The sequence below is a fragment of the Protopterus annectens genome, chromosome 17.part0 (assembly GCF_019279795.1).
Source record: "Protopterus annectens isolate FY-2018-M chromosome 17.part0, PAN1.0, whole genome shotgun sequence".
Taxonomy (NCBI): Eukaryota; Metazoa; Chordata; order Ceratodontiformes; family Protopteridae; genus Protopterus; species Protopterus annectens.
In genome coordinates, this window is record NC_056751.1 from 538118325 (window position 1) to 538142568 (window position 24244).

At 40.0% G+C, this 24244-nt stretch overlaps 1 protein-coding gene across 1 annotated transcript in view; it reads right to left on the reverse strand.

The window, feature by feature from the left end:
• Positions 1 to 24244, reverse strand: part of LOC122791453 (mucin-6-like) — a 1454314-nt gene that overhangs the window by 151372 nt on the left and 1278698 nt on the right. The window contains exon 24 of the mRNA XM_044059198.1: positions 11126 to 11365. Within this exon, the coding sequence (XP_043915133.1) occupies positions 11126 to 11365 (240 nt within the window). The remainder of the gene's footprint in view (positions 1 to 11125; positions 11366 to 24244) is intronic.

A 24244-nucleotide genomic window follows, 5' to 3' on the forward strand; every position in this document is an offset into this window, starting at 1 on the left:
TTTGCACACCTGGCTTGGCTGCACATCTGTTCTCTATGCCTCATCACATGCTGTGGACATGGTGCCATTGACACTCTTCTTTGACTCCACTAATTTCCTCTTCTTTCTGAGGTACTACAGCCCTGACTCCAAATCCAGCTCCAGACAAGTGAAAGTGGAGTACTTCAGGGTTCAGTCCTGGGACCGCTCTTGTTTGGCATCTACTTCTCTGAAGTACAGGTCAACACTAAGGGACTCTGGCTAACAAAGTTCGCAGATGACTGCAAACTGGGAGCCATTACTGAATCCCCAAATTATGTGGATATTCTTCAAAAGGGCCTTACAGAAACAAATGCTTGGTGCCACAGCCATGGGCTCAAGCTCAATGCCAAGAAATGTATAGTTATCCACTTTGGGGAAAAAGCATGTACCTGTTAATTATCACATAGATGACAATACACTAAACACTGAAAGTGTGATAAGAGACTTAGGGACACAGGTGGACAGTGGTCTCAACTTCGATATCCACATCGCCACAACAGTCAGGAAATCCTTCTATGTGGCACACCTCATCACTAAGGGCTTTTCATCCAGAAAAATGGAGGTCATTGTCCCACTGTACTCATCCCTCATTAGACCCATTATAGAATACAACGCCCTGTTTGGTACGTACCTTTCAAGACATCTGCAACAACTGGAAAGACCACAGAAATATCTCACTAAAAGAATCACAGGCCTAAAGAAGATGACCTATGCTGACCATCTAAAAAAACTCCACCTATACTCTGTCACATATCGTCTACTCAGAGGTGATCTCTGCTTAACATACAAGGCCATGTCAAACCCAGAGCTGTTGGACATGCTACACTTAAAGAAATCCCAATCCCTCAGAGCCTCACTCTCCAGGGATCTAAACCTTGTCATCAAAATGAACAAAGCATGCTGGCGGGATAGGTTCTTGACCCAGAGACTCCCCAGACTCTGGAATAGACTGCCCATACATGTCAAGCAGAGCACCTCTTTGGCTCTTTTCAAAAGGAACCTTGATGACTGGATGGGAGATAGGAAATTCACCCCAGGGATCCCATCAGTCACCCTGCTAGCCAGGGATCCTGGGAAGTAAATACTCTGGGAAGAAATAGCCAATAAATTGTTATGGCTAGGCTTGTATAGGCCCTAGGGCCAATAGCCTAGTACCAACCTATGAACCTGAGTATTTCCCTGAACTATCGTGCTTTCACTCCATTCAACTTCTGGGTCTTCAGCCTGGTTTCTGTTGACCTTAGAGCCTTCCCTGACCACTGTTTGTAGCTAACTGTGGCTACCAGTGGTTTATGTTCTGGGCCAACAGTTTTGCTTGAGATGACTTTGCAAGTTCTGACTCTACCCCACTGCCATTTTTTACTAGGTCGAAGTCTGAGTTGCACAATGAACATTCCTGTATGTGTTCATGTGACTGTTTCTCTTAATGAGTCATGGCCACCATCAAGCCATTTGCCAAACAAAAGTATAGAATAGCCTCTAATTCTTTGTTCCTGTTGCTTCATCCATATGAACCCATGGAGTCCTCATATCCCTCATATTCAGGTCCACAATAATAAACAACAATTCATGCTGTCCTGATTTATCTAATAGTTCCTGCAACTTCTCTTTCTGAATGCACCATTTCCTCATCATCACAATCCTTTGGAGCATAGGCTATGAATACTGACCTAACTTTAAACTGTAGTCTACATGCCATGAGTCTATCATTAATTCTGATGTCTTCCTTTAATGCCTTCAGAAGGCTCTCACTCAATGCAATTCCTATACCATTTCTATTTTGTCTTCCCCCTGAATAATACACTCTGATTGCTAGGTCAAGTGGCTGCACTACCCCTTGCCTATTGGGTGCACAAGATGCCTGGTCACCTCCTTCCCATCATGTCATCATCCAAACTGTGTCTTTTGGGTGAACCTACACTGAGTGTAGAAATCCTTAGTTCATGTTTAGCAGGTCAATTGGTTTTATATCCAGCTTTTGATCAACAGAGATATCCCAGGTAACCCAACTGGTCAGCTGGACATTGGCCATCCAGTAGCACACTGTCCTAGGGCTATTGGGCTTTATGGCAGGCTCACACTGGCCAATAGAGGCACACAGACCCTTCCAACTGTTAGCATGGGTTCTTGGCATTGTCTGGAGTAGGCCAGGTCCTTAACCCACTTACTACCAGCAAATATCCATGTCCATTTCTGGTAACATTAGTCAACATAACCAAATCACCTACTGCAAACGTTTAGACTATCAGGTGGCTAACTCTGCCAGTGCTCATAGTCTGTGATCCATGTTCTGCTGTCTAAAGAGTACTGTGCACCACAGCTGATGCCTAAAGCAGTTGGTCTACACAACTCTTCCCCCAGTAGGTACCACCAGGAGTTTGTGCTGCTCCCTATGACTACATTCAGCTTTTGGGTGAGTTTAACATGGAAACACCCCATGTTTTTCTCAGGTGGAATAGATCCCACAAAGGCACCAGGAGAACATGTAGCCACAGAAGCATTGGCTGGAGATGAGGATCAAACTTTGCACGTTGTGGATGAGAGGTGAAGACCTCAATCATTATGCCAACTATGTCTTAATTAATATCTAACTTTGAGTAGATGCATATTAACTGTACTACTATTGCTGCACTCCAGCAGAACCTATTCAACATATTCTTTCTTCTATTTCTACTGCCTTCCTTATTTTCTGGTGTGAACAATACATGTTCTTAATGTAGTATCTCACCGACATACTCTATGCAGATGACATGGTCATCTACAGGCTACATTCATTCACCCACAGGATTAAAAAACAACTTCACTAAGACCTTCTTTCCCATATGACCAACTCCAGCCAAGCTAGAACTTCCACTGAGTGACCTCTCAAACCTCCTGTATCAAAGGCACATGGGATATATGCAAATGACCCTTGTGAACATCAGGTGTTTCAGCTATATGGCGATTCTGAATGCCCCTGACTTTTTTCTTTTTAAGTTGTTTTAATGGACAAATTCAGGCCAATAAAGCCTCTCAAACAGGAGGTTTGAGAGGTCACTCAGTGGAAGTCCTAGCTTGGCTAGAATTTTTATTTAGTTTTTACTGATTGTTTTTTTCTGTGTGACCTTCTCACTCTTTAGTTTGTTAGTTATGATATTTTGCAGTCACCCTAATGGTAATGGACATCAGCTGGGTACAACAGCCCTGTGTTTCTTATACTTAGTCAAACACTCTGCTTGTGCTGTGCAGATGAGCTCATAACAAGGCCGAAATATGCATATCCACAGCTAGTGGGGTTTAGCTTTATTGGCCTGAATTTGTCCATTAAAACAACTTAAAGAAAAAAGCCATGGGCATTCAGAATCGCAATATACCTGATGATCATAAGGGTCATTTGCATATATCCCATGTGCCTCTGTTTCTCTTGGACAGAAAAAGTGAGGCCAACCATGTTACTAATATAACAGCTTCCCCAGGGATGGGTTCAGCATTCTAACTCAACAGAAACCTTCCATGTACCCTTTACCAGGACCAACAGGAGTGGCTGTCCCTTGCCCACTGAGGGGACCCCAACAGCCACAGAGGACATAGCTAACCCCTGGTTCATAGTGGCTGCAAGTGCTACACCAGAGGGATCTGTGGTAAAAGATGAGTGGTCTGAAGTACAACAAATGGCCACAGCAGTCACCCATCTGTGACTGAGGCAAACTGCTAGTCTGGGGTGTTAGTAAAGGCTGTTTGCTTATTTTTTTTTCTTTTTCTGACTAGAAGAAGGACCAACAGTGGGACCAGTAGTCTGTTCCATGGTCAAGCCGAAAATGTTGCCTCTTTCCCAGGGAAGACAAGCAGCTAAATGGTGGTGAACACTACCAGTCTAGAAAAGTTACTTTTTGAATAGAAAAATAAAGTAAAAATCACTTTAAAACACTATGCCAACGCCACAAAAGTAAAATAAACAATTTCTCCACAGGAAAAAAAAATGTTTTTAGTTACTTTACACCACTTTTAAACTGAAAGGAAAAACAAGTCACCCTTTTAAAATATGTTACAGTCTCTTAACAGTCCATTAGAACACTACACTCTTAGCTTAAAATAACTTTCTTGAAGAGGAAAGTGAAAAAACAGCAACACAAATAAGAAAACTGAAGTTTTTTTTCCCCAGAAAGCGAACTTATCTGCCCAGCAAATGAAAAGCACAAGCCAACCATCAATCTTCGAAAGCCTCAGAGGAGTGTATGGCAAAACTAAAGCTCTAAAGGGCTTCATACCCATACTTGTCTTTTAGTTAGCTCAGCTGGAGTTGCACATCGAAGCTGCTCTGAAGCTTTGACAACTGGCCAACTATTATATTCTTGGCAGGATATAACCTATATACCTAAGGCTATTGCAGAAGTGATTGATTAATATACAATAAATTAACGTAATTTGTGGGAACAATACATGCAGAATAATGTTTAGGTAGAGGAATGAGGTTTAAGGAGAAGGCAGGAATCAATCCATTTATGTAATTTTGGACTGATAACAGTTATATAGAAAGAAAACATGATGCACAATGTATATAAACAGAAAACATGTCAATACAGCTTGTTTTTTCTATTAATCTACGACTGCTTGTATCTTAAGTGATGTGTTTAAAAATAGGTCATACTGAGTGCATATCAAAAAACTTTCTTTGTAGTGGCTAAAAAGTGTATAGCTCTAGATTAAGTTGGTAAAAAGTATGATAAACGTTTTTACAATTGTTTTTATTGATGTCACATTATTTCATAACAGCTGCACAGGAATCATTTGCAGTTGTTTACACTGGAAAGCTGATCTACCTTCAACAACAAATTACTTGGGTATCATCATAACATCAGCAAATTGCTAACTCCCTACCTCATTTAACCATAGAATGTACAAGGTAACTGGGCCATGTGGGCATTGTATTTAACTGAATGCATTCAGAAAATCTTTATAAAGGCATTTACACTTCATTATAAAGGCATTTACACTTCATGGTACATTCTGGGCCCAGATGGAAAACATATGGCACCGCTCTTTTCCATAAGAGTGAAAGGGGTGGTAAGTAAAAAGGTAATAATGTAAAACATCACCCCCCCCCCCATATTTCTTCTGTTGTGAGTAGAAATTTACACTGCATTTGTTTGGTAGTGTGATCTCTTGACTACCAACAATCATTTTCTATTGGAAATAGGAGATCTGCAACTGCAAAACTTAACATGTGAACAGAAATGAAAAACACTATTTCAAAATTTGCCATAATTCCACTAAAACATTTTGCAGGGAGGCTACACTCCATGCGCAACTACTTGTTTATACTAACTCTGAGACACCTGTGTCTTGGAGTAAGGAGAATATAAGGGGAGTACTTCTGGTGTCCACAATGTTGGACTTAGTATATTATTTTCCAACCTGCACTTGTACTTTCCTTTGTACAAGAAAAGCAATTGTGGTCCTCATAATTTCAGTAGGAACACTACCCTTGCTACACATGATAGATGCAATACCTACTTACCTTCTAACATAGTTATTAATGATGATTGCCTAGGTAAATCAAAAGGAACTAAGCTCAACTGTAAGCTTACAACCTCCCCAAAACATGGATAAGCATACAAGAAAAAAAAATCCAGTATGACCTTTGTGACAGAACAGTGTCATATAGGTCAGGATTCAGAAACACATAACACAGTGTGTGTGTGTGTGTGTGTGTGTGTGTGTGTGTGTGTGTGTGTGTGTGTGTGTGTGTGTATGTGCAACAAAGATGCATGGATTGGTAGGGGGGATACTGGCACTGTTGCTTCTAACTGTGCCTTGTTAGGGAGTACAAGTGTAGACCTAGCTACTGTTGAATTACTGTTTACAATGGTCCCTTTAAGGACCTGTATGTGTTAAAGGTTGTTTTAACAATGTAACGGTCTGCATTTTCCTTAACTGTGTAAACTGAATTCTGAATCCTCTGCTGACCATTTCATCTAACTTAAATTTTCCTTCTCTAACCTTCACAGCTCTCAACCTCCTCTCTGACTTAAGAACTTGGGAATCAACTTGCCTGGTCTATAAAGACTTCCATCTCATCTGCACCCCAAGACTCCTTTGTCCTGTGCTATAAAATCCCTCCCTACTAAGGAACCAAAGAAAGTACGTTTAACCCCTTGATAAAACTGTGGACAGAATTGTTCTGTATTATTTTAAACCAAGTAGTGTATGTTTTAAATCGCCCTCCTGAGCCAGGTTCCCAGCAGCCAGTTCCAACTCTCACCATTTTTTTTCTCAACCTTTCTCCCCTTGGTTCTATCAATCTACTCACCTCTTCCTCTCTATTTCTACCTAGCCAACTATCTGTTATTCAAGCTGTTGTCCACCAGGTGGCACCCTTAACTTGCCTTCTTTTTCTCCATTCTCTCTTCACTAGTAAAATATCCCTCTTTATTTCTTATCTTCTCCACTTTTTATCCTCCTTTTTATCATTACCCCCTCAGTTTACTGTATTCCCTTTCCCCTCTCTAATATCTCTTGTTAATTGTTTATAGTACTACAACTCTACACTCACCTGGAACTACCTAGAGCTCCTCCACAATCGGTAGCTTTTCTGATTGTCTCCAGGAGCTCATCTTTACTTGCTCTAACCTGCTCCGTTCGCCCTGCGAGCTCACTCCGCTCCCCTACCCCCAATTCCCACCCACCCCAGGGGTCCTAACCTTATACCTATCACACCACACCCCCTCCCTATTTCCACCAATCACAGTTTCACTTCCATCACACTTTCTCACACTTTCCTGCCTTTTTAAAAACCACACCCTATCTCACCAATCTCTCTTTTTTTTACCCTTCCTGACCTCACCAACTTTACCACTGCATAAAAAAAAAATAATAATAATTTTTATCTACCATGTCTATGAATAAACCCTACACCTTAATCTATTTACAAATGTTATTCATACTCACACTTCTACCTCCATTAACTCTTCTCTACTTATTAACCTCCTATGAGCACCCTGTATACACAAACTTGTTAAATCCCACTAAACAATCTACCTCTTTTTCACTGCCCTCTCACACTGACCATTTCAACGTTACATCCATACCAAACTATCTATTACCTAAATACCATAGGACAGTACACATTAGATATAGCTCCCCTAACCCCAGAAGATATCCAGTTCTTCTCAGCAAAATTACTAAGAATCTATATCTAACACTACTCCACTCCCTAAAAGACAGAGACATTCACCCAAATCCTGGCCCAAACACCTTGAATAACAGTACCAATCAACTCAATAACCCAAACCCCTCTACCATTCACCCACTCATAAAATCTCCAAACTCACTCTTAATAGCTCACCTTAACACACAGAGCATTAATAATAAAATAACACAACACCATGCTCTCTTGGAACTCTACTCATTTGATATTATATGTCTAACAGAAACCTGGTTAAAACCAGCAACAAAAGACAATGAAATTTTACCACCTGGTTATAACATCATACACCTTGACCGTGTAACCAAGAAAGGTGGTGGAGTAGCTGTTCTATTCAAATCTGATCTTCAAATAACCATCTTTAATCACAAACCTTCCCAAGACTCAAATGCTGAAATACTTATTACCAAGTTTCAGCTCAACCCAGCTAAATCTATCTATATTATTAGTATTTATGTTCCCCCAGGTAATAACATCACTACCATTGAAAACATACTTTGTTGGTTATCTCTAAACCTTCCCCAAGAAACCATAATCCTAGGCGATTTTAACATGGACTGGAATTCTTGCAATAACAACTGCCCCATGAGCCATATTAATCTTTATGGGTTCACCCAAACTATTACCTCCCCTACTAGAATAAACAAACTTAGCAAGAAAGAAAGCACCTTAGATTGGATACTTATTAATAGTCAACCTCAGACTTATGAAACCGGAACCCTCCCTGACGACATAAGTGACCACTCACTAACCTACATCATCAGACTAAAAACCAATCCACCCTTTCAACCCATATATAGGGAAATTAAAACCAAGAAAAAACTCAACGTAGATATATTCCTTAGTGAACTTAAAGCATGTAATTGGTCCCAATTAAAATACCTTTCTCTTGATGAAGCTGTTGATTACTTTAATATTAATTTCCTAAACATACTCAACCGTCATGCTCCTACCCGCTCTATCAGGATAAGAACAAAATCTGCTCCATGGCTTACTAGGGAAACCAAACAAAAAATCCATCTCAGAAATAAATACTGGAATAAATCACGCTTAACTAAAAACCATACTGACATCCAAAACTACAAACAACTGAGAAATGAAACAAAAAAAGCCATAGTGTTTGATAAAAAAACTACTATTTACAATTTTAGCAGACCTACCACAATAAACCCCAAAAATTCTGGTCAAGTATTAATCAGTTATTACATCCAAGTCAATCTATCACGCCTAACCCACAAGGCACTGACAAAGACAATCCTACACCTACTTTATCAAAGCAATTCAAGTTCTTGCTTGTCAACTCTCTCCTCAAGACATAACATCCAATTCTGGCTCTAACCCACCTCCACCTTTTCTCTTCCAACCTGTCCCCACAGCATTTATTCTCACCCTTATCCAAAAACTGAAACCATGTACTCCTTCTGCTGACCAACTACCATCAGAATACCTACAGATAGCAGCCAAATCAATTGCTTACCCCATCTCCATCCTCATTAATAGAACCATCACTGAGGGATATATCCCTAAACTCTGGAAAGTCTCTCATATTATTCCCCTTCACAAAGGAGGAGACTCCACTGAACTCTCTAACTATTGTCCCATAGCCCTACTTTCTCCTCTATCTAAGATCATGGAAAGATGTATTCATAGGCAATTGCTAGACCATCTTCTCCAAAATAACCTGCTTTCCAACACCCAACATGGCTTCCGACCTTCCCATAGCACAACTACTGCCCTCCTTTCCTTTATTGACACTATCAATAACAACCGAAACCTTAACATGCTCTCCTCTGCACTTTTCATAGACCTATCCAAAGCTTTTGACATGGTAAATCATACTATACTCATAAACATTCTCAAATCTCTGTCTCTTGACACACTAGCTATAAAATGGTTCCATTCCTACTTAAATAACAGACATCAAGCTGTACTCTGGAACAACGCTCTCTCTACTCAGCTACCTGTTAATATTGGAGTTCCTCAAGGCTCCATACTGGGCCCTCTCCTGTTCTCTATATTCATCAATGACCTTCACCTAGTAATTCCCCAAGCTAAATGCATCCAATACGCAGATGACTCTACACTTATATGCACTGCTTCATCTGTATCTGAACTTCACTCCCTATCTCAAAACACATTTGACTCTGTAGAACTATGGTTTACAAAACACTGTCTCTTATTAAACCCTAAAAAAACTAAACTTCTCCTTTTCACACCTACCAGTAAATCTCCACCAATAGACTTCTCTGTATCATCCCATGATGGTACAATCATATCCCAAGATCAAACTACCAAACTGCTAGGTATCACCATAGATAATAACCTAAACTTTGATGCCCATATCAACAACATTCTGAAAACTACCAATAAAAAAATAGGCTCTCTTTACAGGATCAAATCCTTCCTCACTCCTGCAACTAGAATTACCATTGCCCACACAGACCTTATCTCCACCCTTCTTTATGCCTCACCCATTTTTACCAATCTGTCAAAAAATAACCTTAAAAAACTAGAAAACTTCTATAATAGCATAGCCAGATATGCCACAGGTAATCCTTACAGAACTCATCACTGTATTAATCTAAAGCACCTTGGATGGCTTGAATTTCAACAGCATCTAAAATATAATCAACTGACCATCATCCACAAAATACTGTATCAACCTGACAAAACACCCATCCTATCTAATCTTATCCACCCCTATGAGAACCTTAAGTCCCTAAGATCATCACAAAAATCTCTTGTATACATCAACAAATCAAACAATAGAGCTGGAGACTCTCTGTTTTCTATTTCCATTGGAAAAACCTGGAACCTACTTCCCACTGAACTTACCACACTTCCCTCAACTACTCTGTTTAAAAATAAGCTTAAGCTCTTCCTAAAAACACACTGGATGTGCCCCTGTTCTAAACCGGACTGACCAACTTATCCATTTTTACCTGAATGATTCAAGATTCTCATCTCTGAATCTACTTCTTCTCTCTAACTTATTTTGCCTTCTTTTCTCTAAATCTATTTCTTATTAAATACTACTATGCTTCCTCTCCTTCACAGTCCTAGCTAGTACGGGATTCATTAAAGTGACTCATATTACTTCCAAATTTATTACCTAACTGCTTCTCCATTTCATTTTTCTTATCTTCCTTTATTACCTACATCGACTCTATTGCATTTTTCTCTTCTCTCAACTAATACTCTTTAGTAACATTTAACTGTAACTTCTTATTAACTATGCTAAGTCTATTGAAATATGTGTAACCTTCGTTATGTACTTGTAAACTTGCAGCCTTCTCTGTTTAAGAAAATGTATATGCATTCTAAATATGTATTTTCTGTAGATGTGAACTTTGTTTAAATTGTGTGGAGCTTTTCTCCCCGGGCCTCTACTGAAAATGGACATATATCCAGCTAGACTAGCCCGGTCAACAAATGTAAAATAAAATAAATAAAAATAAAATAAATAAAATTGTTCATTTCACAGACATGCTAATGAGCTGATAATGAGCTTTTGCTCCATGAGGCTCTTGCATGCCTCTGAAACATTTTTTTCCTTACTGCAGCACTATTAAAGCTTATCAACAAAGCCCTAACATTGCTAAACCCAGGCAGTACCTGTTGTGATTAAATGTAAAATAAAATAATGTAAACATTTTTCTCTTAATCTCCTTATTGTGAGTAAATATTCAGCAGGCATCTTCATGATTCACAGGAAGTAATATCTGTTTAAATCCATGCCAGAGTAATAGGCTGGCCAGTGTTACCACATATGTATTGATTTAAACTAGACAAAGAACCGGGGCTGTGGAGTAACTAGCCACGTACAAGGCTTGTGACTTTGTAGGCTTTTGCGTCATAGCTTGGCCAGCTGTAGAACAGAAAAGATAATATTAAGTTTAATAAACACCAACACAAACTTACCAATAAGTGGCAGGCAGCAAATACATTACTGTTGATAATTGCACACTTTTTTTCTGCCCATGCTCTACGGTGTGGCTTGTCTAAGCAGGGCTGGGACACTTCCTTTAGATCATCACAAGCTGGATCATTTTTCCATGAATTTCCAAAATCAATTACGTTAGAAACGATCATCCCACTTCGAGTCGTATAGTCATCTTTCACATTCCCATTGAAATTACCACACAGACCACTGAAAGAAAGCTGAAAGGACAAAACATAAACATAAAGATTTAGTTTTAAGCAGTATTCTAAAGTCAAAACTGAGAGTACCACATGAGTACATAACTTAGACCACCAGAGAACTTTCTTTGTGCCACTGTAAACCTTAGGTTTTTGAAATATAATACATCTATAATGATCATTTTTCAAACTTTATCAAAGTGTAGTTTATATAAAATAATGACAACCTTAATATGCTCTAGTGCTTATTTTGTAATTTTTTTTCAGTTCTAAAGCATCTTCTTTAATTTAATGTTAGATTTTTATTGCACTCCTCTGTTAATTTAGGAACAAAGGGACAACTGCATTATTGCACTGTCACCATAAGTTACAGTGAAAAAGACCATGGTTGTTTTATGTTTATGTAATCACACACACACACACACACACACACACACACACACACACACACACACACAGCCAGATCCAGCACTAAGTTACTTTGGCAACTTCCTAGGTCCTCCTAACTAGGGGATGACCCTCTGACTGCAGTTAGAGGGATGTTGCCAGACACAACATTAACTTGATTAAAAAGTTTTTCTCTGTGACTGTACAGTGTTGCTCTGCATTCATCCACTTTAAGATGCACAAACACACACTTACTATTTGATTTCCAAAGTGCATGGTACAAAGTAGTGTGTGTGTGTGTGTGTGTGTGTGTGTGTGTGTGTGTGTGTGTGTGTGTGTGTTGTGTGTTGTGTGTGTGTGTGTAATACCCTAGTTAAAAAGGGCTGGTTATTAATGTACAAACTTGCAAGCTCAAACCCTGTACCTTGACAACAAGAAACAAGAGCCTTAATCTTCTGTACCAACTACCAAACCCAGTGTAAGAAATCTAGACAACGCGAAAAATAATGGGGGAAGAAAGGCCCCAAAAATAGGGGTAATTTTTAAATATTGCTCTTATAAACTTAGTTGATAGAATAACAGGCTTTATTTTATCATGCATTTTCTGAAGACTATGAAGTACAACACTAGTGACTTCAGTCCTCAATGATTTGCCTGAAAATCACAGATTTTACAAGAAACAGACATAAATATGAAGCAAAAATCTGGACACTTAAGTATGACCCTTTGGTTACAGATAGTTATTAGAGTTGGATGAAATGTTCTGAAATGGGTACTTTTGTCATTTCTTGGTTCATGTGTTTTGTTTCACTACTGAATGGAAAGAAGTGTTCAAATATATAAAACAGCCCAGGGACCAATGGACTGGCCAGGTGCATTTTCAATGAATGTGAGTTTCAAGGGAAGAGATATTTACTATTGCTCAAGCTAAGTCTATTTTCAATGTGCAACTGTTCTGTTTAGCAATTGTTCGTTAGTGTTTGTGCTGTAACATTTGCAAGCAGTATTTTTTTATTTTATTTTATTTTACATTTGTTGACCGGGTTTGTCTGACTGAGCTAGTGGCTCATTTTCAGCAGAGACCTGAGGAGAAAAGCTCCACAGTGAGATAAAATTATACATCAGATACAAAAACTTAAAAATACATTTGAGTTACATACACATACAACAAAATAATTATACAATCAGGAGTAAACATAAAGTTTCAAAAACATCTATACAATATTTGCAATGGTAGAGAAGTGATGTAGAGAAACCAAAAAGCACTATTGTGAGGCAAAACATTTTGAAAAGGATATGCACATCTAGGATGGACTCAGTAAACCGGCATAGAATAAAGGGCAATGAGAATCATTTTGCTCCCAAAATCAGTAGGCTCTGTAAACAGTGTAAACATGATTGGAGGAGGGAGGATAGGCATAGAGTGGGCCGGGGCCAAGCAGCATGCACCAGGCGTCTTGGAAGATTCCCTGAGCGGGGGATTTAGAGAAATTAAAGCATGATGGAGATGCGGAGATAGCAGAAAAGATGCCCCATGGGTTGCCCCATGTTTGCTATCTGCTACTACTAGAGAGAGGAGGAGGGACCAGAATTAGGGGTAGAAAGGGTGCGGGCTGAGCTCTTCCTAGGTTGTTGGTCCCCTCCAGAATGAATCAATTGAGATCAGCAGTTTGTGGAGATAATCGCCCATTCACACTCTCATGGCTTCGTGGCAAAGGATAGATCCTCTGTCCCCCTGTGTTTTGATACTATACCAGACCACTGACATGTGGAAGGATTGTCTGAAATCGTTCGGGACGGGAAGGAAGAAGCAACTGCAACAGCACTAACAACACTCATCTCATCTCAGAACATGATATGCTGGGAGGTTCCTCTGTATTCTTCTGGCGTGCCTTGCCTCTCTGAAATGCCCTCCCAAAGCCCCAACGGTCACAGGTCAGGCAGTGGGTGGAGAGGGAGGGAGGTGGAAAGCTGGGGCAGTGGTTGAGGCCCGTCTGGAAGCCGAGCCAGTGCAGCCCTTCACCTGACCTTGCAGTATGTGGGAGGGAGGTGGAGAGAGTGATAGGAAGGACCATTGCACCATTGGACTAACAGAGTCCATTGTAGCATGTGGATGAGTATGGAAGGGAGTGTAAAGGAGTGTAAATTGCCAGTGCCCTCAAGGATAGTGCCTGCAGGTCTGAAGGCTGGAAAGAAGGATCTGAAAGAAGGGGGTTGAAGTTTTCTGATTCTCTCTCTGATTCTGAGCTTGCACCCAAGCACCTTTTGTTTTCTTACCTTGGTGTAAATTCTAGTACCTTGGAGCCCAGTAGATAGTAATGAGAGTGATGGGAACAGATAGTAACTAGTTGTGATGGGGAAAAAGTAGAAAAGAAGTTGGCTAGATGCCTTGTGCGGGTCGTTGTTGGTGCAGGGAGCCAGCCAGTCGCCCAGGCCGACCAGAATTCCTGGGAGAGTCCCTGGTAACCACTTGGGCGCAACCGGTGGCCAGAACACCCGGGCTGAACTTGGGTGAAACCAGGGAGTGACTGGCTCCCAGGAACCTCCTGGATCTGGATCGTTTGTCCAACCCTGGATGATCGCACGCATCCTTGAGGTGAGTAGATCCATATCAATCATCTGGAGTCAGGAGGACATCCAATCGTCTGACCATTCGGAGAGGATAGATTGAAGAGACCATTCGATTTTTTCCTTGGGGTCTAGGATGTCAAAGCGGGCCCCGTCTTTTTGGCACCAAAGAACCCGCCTTTTGGCACCAAAAGAGCCCTTCTTGGGGACGGGCTGGATGGCTGGGGTCTTGCTGGCTGGCTTTCTTTTGGGGCAGCACTCTGTATTTCGGGTTCTACATCAGGAGGGTCTTGGATTAAGGGGACATAGTGGAGGTGGATTGGGGGTGGGCCAGAATTGGCGTCTCTGGTAGCACCCAGCGATCTGTTGTGAGCCATCTGTTGTGATGGACTGCTACGCTTAGATGCTTCAGAGTGCTGCACTCGGGCAGCCCCTCAGGGCAGCGGGCAACCCGTTCAGAAAGGTTGCTGCGGACCGCTCCAGAGAAAGGTCCTCTCTCTGGACCCGAGCCCCCCTCCTGCCCCCAGGGACTGACCGGTCCCGGACCCCACCCTCGCCACTGGTTGGGACTGGTGTCGGGTCCCTGGCTGGTCTGTTGTGATTGATTTTGAACCTCTTCTTCTGACTGACCCTTTTGAAAAACGGAAAGATGAGCAGGAGAAGCGGACTCTGTCGGCATACAACGAGCAGACAGCGTCGTCCCGGAACTGCATTGCCAAAGGGGCATTTCATTAAAGGGCATTTTTTTGGACGGGCATTCAATGGAAGGGAGAGTCGCAATGGCGGGCAATGACGCGGCTCCGTAAGCCAGGCCTGCGATTTGGGGCCTCAGCCATTCCCTTTTTTTTTTTTTTTTTTTTTTTTAACAAGAAAACACAAACACTAAGCCCAAAAGCACACCACAAACACTTAAATAAACAAAAATAGGGAACCTAACTTAGACAACTTAATAAAAAAAAATTAAAAAAAAAAGTAGTTTTCTGAGAAAAAGTTTTATCTGGAGCTCAAGAAAAGGATCCTGCCATCACAAAGCGGCAACAAGATCTGAGGTCATGGAGGGGGTTATAGGGATTATGGTGAGGGAGGGGCTCAGAGGATCCGATCCATTGAAGGTTGCAGACAAATGAACATTCCTACTTCAGATCTTAAGATATACGATCAGAGGTATATAGAAGGGGTTTGTGGTAATAAACATGGCATGAACTGGTGAGAGATAAAAGAGGAGGGACAGTAGCAGGTGACAAGGATAGTCTAAACAATCAGCAGAATAATGTGTTTATAGTAAATTACCATTAGTAATATGGAGAGAAATAGGAGAAAAAATACTGAAGAGGAAAGATGAGTGAAGGGAGGCTGGGAATGGAAAAGAATAGATAAAAGTAAGCTGTTAGAGGACAGTGCAGGCGGAAGATTAGACAAGGAAGAAGGGGTGTGAAAGGAAGTAGTGAGAGGGTGTAGGTAAGGTGTATTAGTAGCACAACAGGTAGCATACTTACCTTTGGAGCAGTATGCTGTGGGTTTTATTCCCAAACCATTTAGATGGATTCTGACACTGCAGTTTAAGGGAAGTGCTATACTCCTGAGTGCATCATTCTTTGAATGAGATTTTAAACCAAATTCCAATTTACCTGTGTCGATGGTTGATGCTGTGAGATCTTTTGCATCCACCTGAGCTATCAAAAACAGTAGCATCCACCTAAGCTATGGAAAAGAGAAGGGGAAAGTTTCTTGATGCCCTGGCCAAATTTCCCCTAATAGTATAAATACCACCAAGGGCCCCCTAAAAAGAAGTTGCAAGCTTAGTGGGACTAACCTAGCCCACAAAGGATAAATACATTTAAAAGTTTAAAATTAAACTCACATCTCTATCTTTGTTTCAAAAGTAAATAAGAAAGCAGTATGCACTCTGACAGCTTTGAACAGTCTGTACTTGTCTTGATCCCTGGAGTTACCACAATAGGACGTTGGCATGGCAGTGGGGGGGGGGGGGGGGGGCTGGTCCATTACCCTGCCTAGGGCCTCATTTGACCATGATACGGCTTTACACACATGCATGCATGCATACATATACATATCTATATATAAACCTATATTTATTTCTATTTATTTATTATTTGTTGACTGGGTTAGTTCTACTAAACTAGTGGCCTCTTTGCAGGAGAGACCTATGGTAGAATTTATATTACAAGGGTTAATTTGGCAGGGGCACTGGCAAACTTCCCCTACTCTTTTCTATAGATGGGGTGAGATCTTCTACACCCTTTTGAGCTACCACCAAGTGAAGCAGAGGAGACCTCAGTTTAATGGCTCATCCAAAGGACAGCACACACAAGAGTGCAGCACCCCCTAATGATGCACTTCATTGTTAGCAATCTGAAAATTAATCCAATCACCTGGAGTGGGAATAGAAATAGAGACTAGTCTCTCTCTCTATTTATATAGATATAGCTGGATATATATCTAAATCGCCTAAGAATGGAGATGTGGGCAGCAGCACAGATTCTACATTGTGACCTATGGGGGAAGAGTTGTATTGACCAACTGCTTTGGGTATCTACTGTAGTGTGCAGTATCCTCAAAATAGCAGAACACAGATCATAGACTTCATGCTGTAGCAGGTCTAGCCAACTCAATGGTGTAAAATATGCCTCTAAGTGATTTGGCCATGGTGACTAATATCGCCAAATGGACATGGGTATTTGCCGGTGATAAGTGGCTGGAGGACCATCCTACTCTAGCCTATGTCAGGGACCCATACTGATGTTGGGAGGGTTGTGTGTGCCCCTAGTGGCCACTGTGAGCTTGCCATAAAGACAGCAGCCCAAGGTCAATAAGCTACTGGCTGGATGGTATCCAGTTGCCAAACTTGGGTTACCTGAGAGAGCTCTGTTGAGCAAAAGCTGGATGCAAATATAATCAACCTCACAAACATGAGCTAAGAATTGTTTCACTCAGTGTGGGTTCACTAACAGGACAGAGTATAGAGGTGGGTATCAGGATGATAAGGAGAAGGCTGGACATCCAGTGTATCCAGGAGGCAAGATTAAAGAGCAGTACAGCAAAGCCACCTGGTTTGGGATCCATAGTCTACTACTCAGAAGGACAGGACAGACATGGTGTGGAAAATGTGGTGAGTGTGAAGCTTCAGAAAGCAATGAGGAATGTCATCAAAATTAGTGACTAACTCGTGTCAGTCAGACTTCAGCCTAATGATTAGGCAGTATTCACAATTTCAGCCTATATCCCACAGCAGAGTTGTGATAGTGAAGAAAAGCGTGCAGTCAGACAGCAGTTGCAGGACCTACTAGATAAAGTAGGACAACATGAAGTGGTGTTAATGGGTGACTTGGATGCACATACTGGGACAGACGGAAAAGGGTATGAGGACTGCCTTTGTGCACATGGTTCAGAAAGAGAGACAGTCACAGGATCATATACAAGAATGGCCAACATGCAACTCAGGTAGACTTCCTCCTAGTAGGAAAAGGACACTGGGGAAGAATCAGTGATTGCAAAATCATCCCCAGTGAAACAGCTAGCTCACAGCATAAATGTTGCCACAAGTAGTGTTGTAGTCTTTCTAAATGTGGGTATGTCTCTGTATTTATATGAGAAGAATCTAAAGTGATATGACGAACATTTCATGTGCTCCCGGCAGTAGGGGCAGTGCATACAGTACTGTAAGGTAAGTAAAAGGTATATGCCCTTTTCCCCACTGTAGTGTGATCCTGGAGTTAGTATACACAGCTGGGTGGGTGGGGCATGCAGCCCCCCACCTAGTTTGGTTTTATATTATCCAGTTTATGTTAAGAGGGTAAGTAAGTAGTTTTTAACTTTTAGAAAGATTTAGTCATTGGTGTAAGTGTGCACGTCTGTGGCTTAAAATTCAGTATTTTGAAATTCAGCACTGTAAGCTTTCAGTATAATGAGACTCAGTCAAATTAGTTTTCAGTATTTTGAAAATTAGGTATTGTGGTCTCAGTCAAATGAAATTCAGTAGTTTGAGTTTTCAGTCATGTGAAATAGATCCATATATACTTATACATATATGTGTGTGTGCCTCATATTTTTGGTCCATTTTTCATAAAACTGTGGTTTTCTTGCAAATTGCTGACAAGTTGTTAAAGATTAAAGTCAGAAAATAATGACAGACATTTGTGTTTTACGTTTCATACTTTTCAGAAAATTCATGCTAATGCAAAATCTGCTATGCTATCAACTTTCTAAGTTTGTATCAAGAATATTTAAAAAATGTCCCTATTTTTGGGCCTTTGTCCCCCCATTATTTATGGCTTTGTCCAGATTTATATATTTAGGTTCATAAGTGTGTACTAGGCTAGTGGCCCTGGAGCCTTTACAAGCCTAGCCCATAGGATTACCCTGGCATCATGCCACCCGACCTTAGTTTCCAGTGCCTCTGTTGAGCTGTCGAGTAAAGCCACTGGAGTGATCCCTGGGGTGAATTTTCTATTTCCCATCCACTCATCAAGATTTCTTTTGAAGAGGGCCATATATATATATATATATATATATATATATATATATATATATATATATATATATATATATATATATATATATATATATATATATATATATATATATATATGTGTGTGTATATGTATATATATATATATATATATATATATATATATATATATATATATATATATATAATGTCTGTGTGTGTGTGTGTATATATATATATATATATATATATATATATATATATACATATACACACACACATATATATAAATATATATATATATCTATATATATATATATATATTTATATATATGGTTTACTATCAAAAAGACGAAAAAAAAATGAAAGACAGATGTCCGAATTTCCATGTTGCCGAACATTTCATGTTCAAAATTTCTATCAACAAATGCTACTGTGCATTCCCTGATTTGAACTCAAAGTACTGCACAGAGATCGCGGTACAGTTTGGTTTGGGACATTCATACCTTTCCTCACTGTAGTGTGATCTCAGAGTTGGAATAAGTAGTTAGCAGGGGGGTGTGGGGTGCAGCCCCCTTGCAAAAACATGATGTAAGGTACAGGAGTTTTATGTAAGTGTGCTCCTATATGGAAATCACATGCTCTGTTCGGTGACAATGTCAAATCTGCTGAATTTGTTCAGCCAATTCGACATTGTATCCTGACATATAGTGTCAGTTTCACTCTTTCCTTCAATGTTCTGACCAAGATTTTATTTAATGGGTGACATTATACACATACATACACACACACACACACACACAGACATGCATACAGAGAGACACACTGTATCTTTTTTTAAACATATTGCTATTTTACATTAAATAATCTGAATTTATCAGACTGACCATATAATATGATACAAGAAAAAATATTGATATTACCACACATATTACACAAAAACAGCCCTTTTAAAAGTAAGGACACATTTTCTCACACTCTCTTTCACACCATTTTTATATATGGAGTGCATGTTGACCTGCATTGTGACACAAACTATTGTTTATAACTAAACCTGTACCCCACCCACCCTTTTACCATTACAGACATTATATTACATTTGTACTTTACAACCACACTCAGTACATTTAACTAGCTGTACAACAGCACTTATGACATATTACCTCCTTTTCCTTTTGCACTCCCCATCTAACTAACAAATTGGCATTGCTCCCTGTTTTTTTGTGGTTGTCTAGTGACAAATGTATTGCTCCAATGTATCATCTTTTCTGTCTATGTCCTTTCAGTCTGTTCACATTTTACTTTGAATGGGTGAAAGAATTTTGTACTCCTTCTCAATCTTGTTTTTAAACGAATGCAAGCATTTGCACTGCTTTAAAAAATAACTAATTGCTCAGTACCCCTGACATTATTTCAGATCTGGCCTATAGGGGATCCATTTAGCACTCTTAATGGGGGACTGCATATATTGTATTTGCCACTGTCACGGTGGTGCTTTTCATGTTCTAAAAGTATAGCCTAACATTGACAAACTGCTATGATCCTATTGGTGTACTCCTGTTTATCATTTATCTTGGGGGGATTAGACCAAGAATCCATGACCCCAGGTCCTCTTTATTTGGTAATGGTCTTCTAGTAGCTCAATAAATGGCTTCTATTACAACATGGTCTTAGCGCATATTAGTTTCCAGATTATGTGTAGATAATCTGCATCCTGTACCTGGCATCTCTGGCAAAATTAAGTGGTCTACCATCCCTGCTTAAATAGCCTAGGGGAGATGTTGCTGCACATGTATTAATTTAGACATCATGAACAGCAGCAATCTGGAATATTTCTGGGTACATACAGTTGCACTATTCTACTCCGCTGCTCTCATTCTAGTTATATTTAGCATTGTATTCTACTTCTCAAGTATCCTTATATAAGTTGTTTATTTCCAATTCCACTCTGTATTCGCATCTACTTATTGACCACCTCTTCAAATACACCTGTCCACCTTAGCTTGCAATTTGCACACTTGCCATTCTTCTCTTAGCTGCATATACTGTTACTGCCAGAATTCATGGTTTTGCATACTAGATTTCAAATAATTTTAACTCAGTACTAAATTTGTTTTTATGATCCCACACATCCGTTGCATATCTTTTCCCTCTTACTGTCCATTGTGTTCAGAAAATAGGGCTTCCACCTATTATAACATTCATAGTGCCCTAAATGTACTTTCAGTAGCGACCTCCTCCTTCTGACTCCTACCATTTCCATACCTCCATTTCTGCCCACAATTTCCACCCTCCTAGGTCCCATATCCTCATGCCTTTTGATCTTACACTGTTGTTCCACACCTGTCTTAGCATTACATTCCACAATGTCCATCAAAATGGTTTACAATACAGTCTAGCTCTAATACAGTGACATGTTGTGACTGCTTCGTGGGACCTAATAAAAATCATGAAGAGCTACCCCACCCCCTTATTTTGACAGTAAACATAACTTCTTTCTCTATATTCTTAGGTGAGTCACACCCCATAACAAATCTGATATTAATGTTTGGTGCTTGTTTAAGTATCCAGATTTATTGGGAGATATCATTACAAAAAAAAATGGGAAGTGTGTACATTTTAATCATCTGAACCTTAGTCAAGAAATTTTTTTCTTTTAAATTTTCTCTCTCATTTCTTTCAAAAGTAGCTTTGCATTAACTGTTAAAACTCTAGTTATATTGTAAGTGCTTGTTATCCCTAAATATAAACAGGTTGTTGCTGTCTTCTTATTTAGACACATCGATGATGACTCTAATTCCACCTTAGCTACAGCTGAAAAAGGGAAAGATCAAAGTTTTATCGTCATTTAATTCCAATCTTTTATTGTTCCCAGCTTTATCAGTACATGAAATGCAACCTTGGTATTCTTTTCAGGGTGTGAAAGGCAACAACATACAGTCATCAGCAAAGCAAGTTGAAATTATGTGTATACCCAGATGCATAATGTGTATTCAAATACTGAACGCAGAATTCTGTGGCTATAACAAATATCAAAGGGGAGAAAGTACACCCTTGCCTCATGCCTCGAGTTAGGTCCATCGGTTATGATAACTGTATATTTGTGGTCACCAACACCTTAGGATGCATATACAATAACTGACATTGTAAGATGAATTTCTTTGAAAAGCTCATTACATCTAACTGGTGCCAGATAAAGGACAGTTTGACAAAATCAAATGCTTTTTTGAAGTCTATTACTATGGATACAGTTTTAAGATTTCTTAGGGAACAGACTTCTTCACTTTCAACCACACCCTTACCAGGTTTGCCCCCCTTGCCCTATATTTGACAAGTCCTTGGACCTGCTGCTGTTGAGATACTATTTGCAGTAAAAAAAATTATTATTCTATTTGCTAGGATTTTTGCATATGTTTTAACTGAAACAGTGATACTGGTCTTGTAAATACTTGTTTGAATCTGTTTGACTTTGGGAACATTAAAACCTTGGCTGCAAGGCTATCTCCTGGAAAGGATCCCTTCTTCCCCTCTCTTGACATTATTTTAATAATGGGAATGCTAATTCCTGTTTAAATTCTTTACATAATTGTGCAGTGAGCCCATCCAGGCTTGGTGCTTTACTCTAGGTTATCCCTTCAACAGCCTATTCTTTTCTCTCCCTTTTAACTTCTTTCACTAATTTATCCATTTCAGTCATAGCAATGGAGAGATACACAGCTGCATATGTAAATTTACCATAACAGCAGATGTTTAATGATCACTCTAGCAGTAGCCTTAGCTATATGAGTTATACTCTGATAAAGATATAACAGATGGCCCGCTCCCAAAGCTTAAGGGCACCTTCCATGTACCAAAACCATTAATCAGCGCCTTGAACACAGCTGAGTAAGAAGAGTGGTGTGGGCACTAAGTCCTTCAGTGCTTTCACACCAACTGACAGAGGGAGGTTAGAGCCCTGAAGGAGGTCAGTGCTAGGAAGTTACTGCAGCACTGTTCATTAGAACACCTACTGCTATGTTACATTTGCTTGCAAACTGTATTATGTTCATCATTTGAACATTATTTGAACATTACTGCAGTAACCTTAGCTATATGGGTAGACTAATATAGCATACACTGACTGGGAACAGGAAGGATGAGGGTCCAGAAACCCCTGGAGAATAGTCCTAGCAAAGTCTGCCCTTGACCTAGAGTACAGCTTTGTAAAGGTATGTACAGACATCCAAACTGCTACTTCTAGAATACTTCGGGAATCTGACTCTTACCAAAAAGCCACAAATGAAGCCAAGGTCCTGAAAGATTGAGCCGCAACTCTGCTTGGAATTGTCTTATTGTGGTGAATATAACAAAAAGTAATGGCATGGGAATAACCACTTGGAGAGACAGAGAAAAGTACAGTAATGTAAGTTCTAAATATCTGTAACAGTAGATGTTCACATCTGGCACTACCTCAGTGCTATATGGGTTCTCTGGCTGCCAAAACACACACTGGGCAGCTTTCCAGAGCTTTTCAGAATTCCCTCATCTGACCACCTAGAAATACTTTTCCACTTGTAAACATAAGATTTTCTAGTTGCAGGTTTTCTTGCCTCCTTCAATACCTGATGCACATTCTCATGGAATAGGTCCTTGAAAGGTATCACAATAGAATAATCCTGGCTGTCTGTTGCAATTGCTCTAAGATAGGGAGCACCAGTTACCCATGACACTGTGTGAGCAGATCCAGTGTTTGAGGAAACTTGAGGTAACTGACCTTGTCCAATTCTATTAAAAGGGAGAACCAACTTTGCCTGGTCCAAATGGGGATTAACACAATGATCTTTGTAATTCTTTCTAAATCTTCAGAAGTATCCTGAGCATCAGCATGAACAGTAGAAATGCATAAAGAAATATCCACATCCAAGGGAATATTAATGAGTCTGTCCTCTAAAAATGGCTGCAAGGATGTCTTGAACAGAATTTTTCCAACTATTTTGAAAAGAAGCAAACAGATCTATATGAGGCAGAAACGGATCCAGCACTATGCAACTTAGGCAGTTACTAGGCCCCCATGGCTGGGGGTGGGGCTACTCTGGCCAGAAGGCTACAATAATTAAGAATTTAAAAACAAAATAAAAATTCTGCTCACATTCCACACTCGCTTGCAGAATTTAAACTAGCCATTCCACTCAGAGAGAGAGAGAGACAGAGTAAGTGTGAGTGCACACACGTGCGCGTGTTTTAAACTAGCTCTTTTGTTCATATGACAGTGTGTGTGTTTGTGTAGCTGTGAGAGAGCAGGTGTGTGTGAAATTTAAACTAGCAATTTGTTGCTATGTAAAAGAGTGTGTGTTGCTATGTGAGAGTAGAGAGAAGGTAGGTGTGTGTGTGTGTGTGTGTGTGTGTGTGTGTGTGTGTGTGTGTGTGTGTGTGTGTGTGACTGTGTATGTGTGTGTGTTTCAATATACCTCTCAACTGTCCTGAATAAACCTCACAGT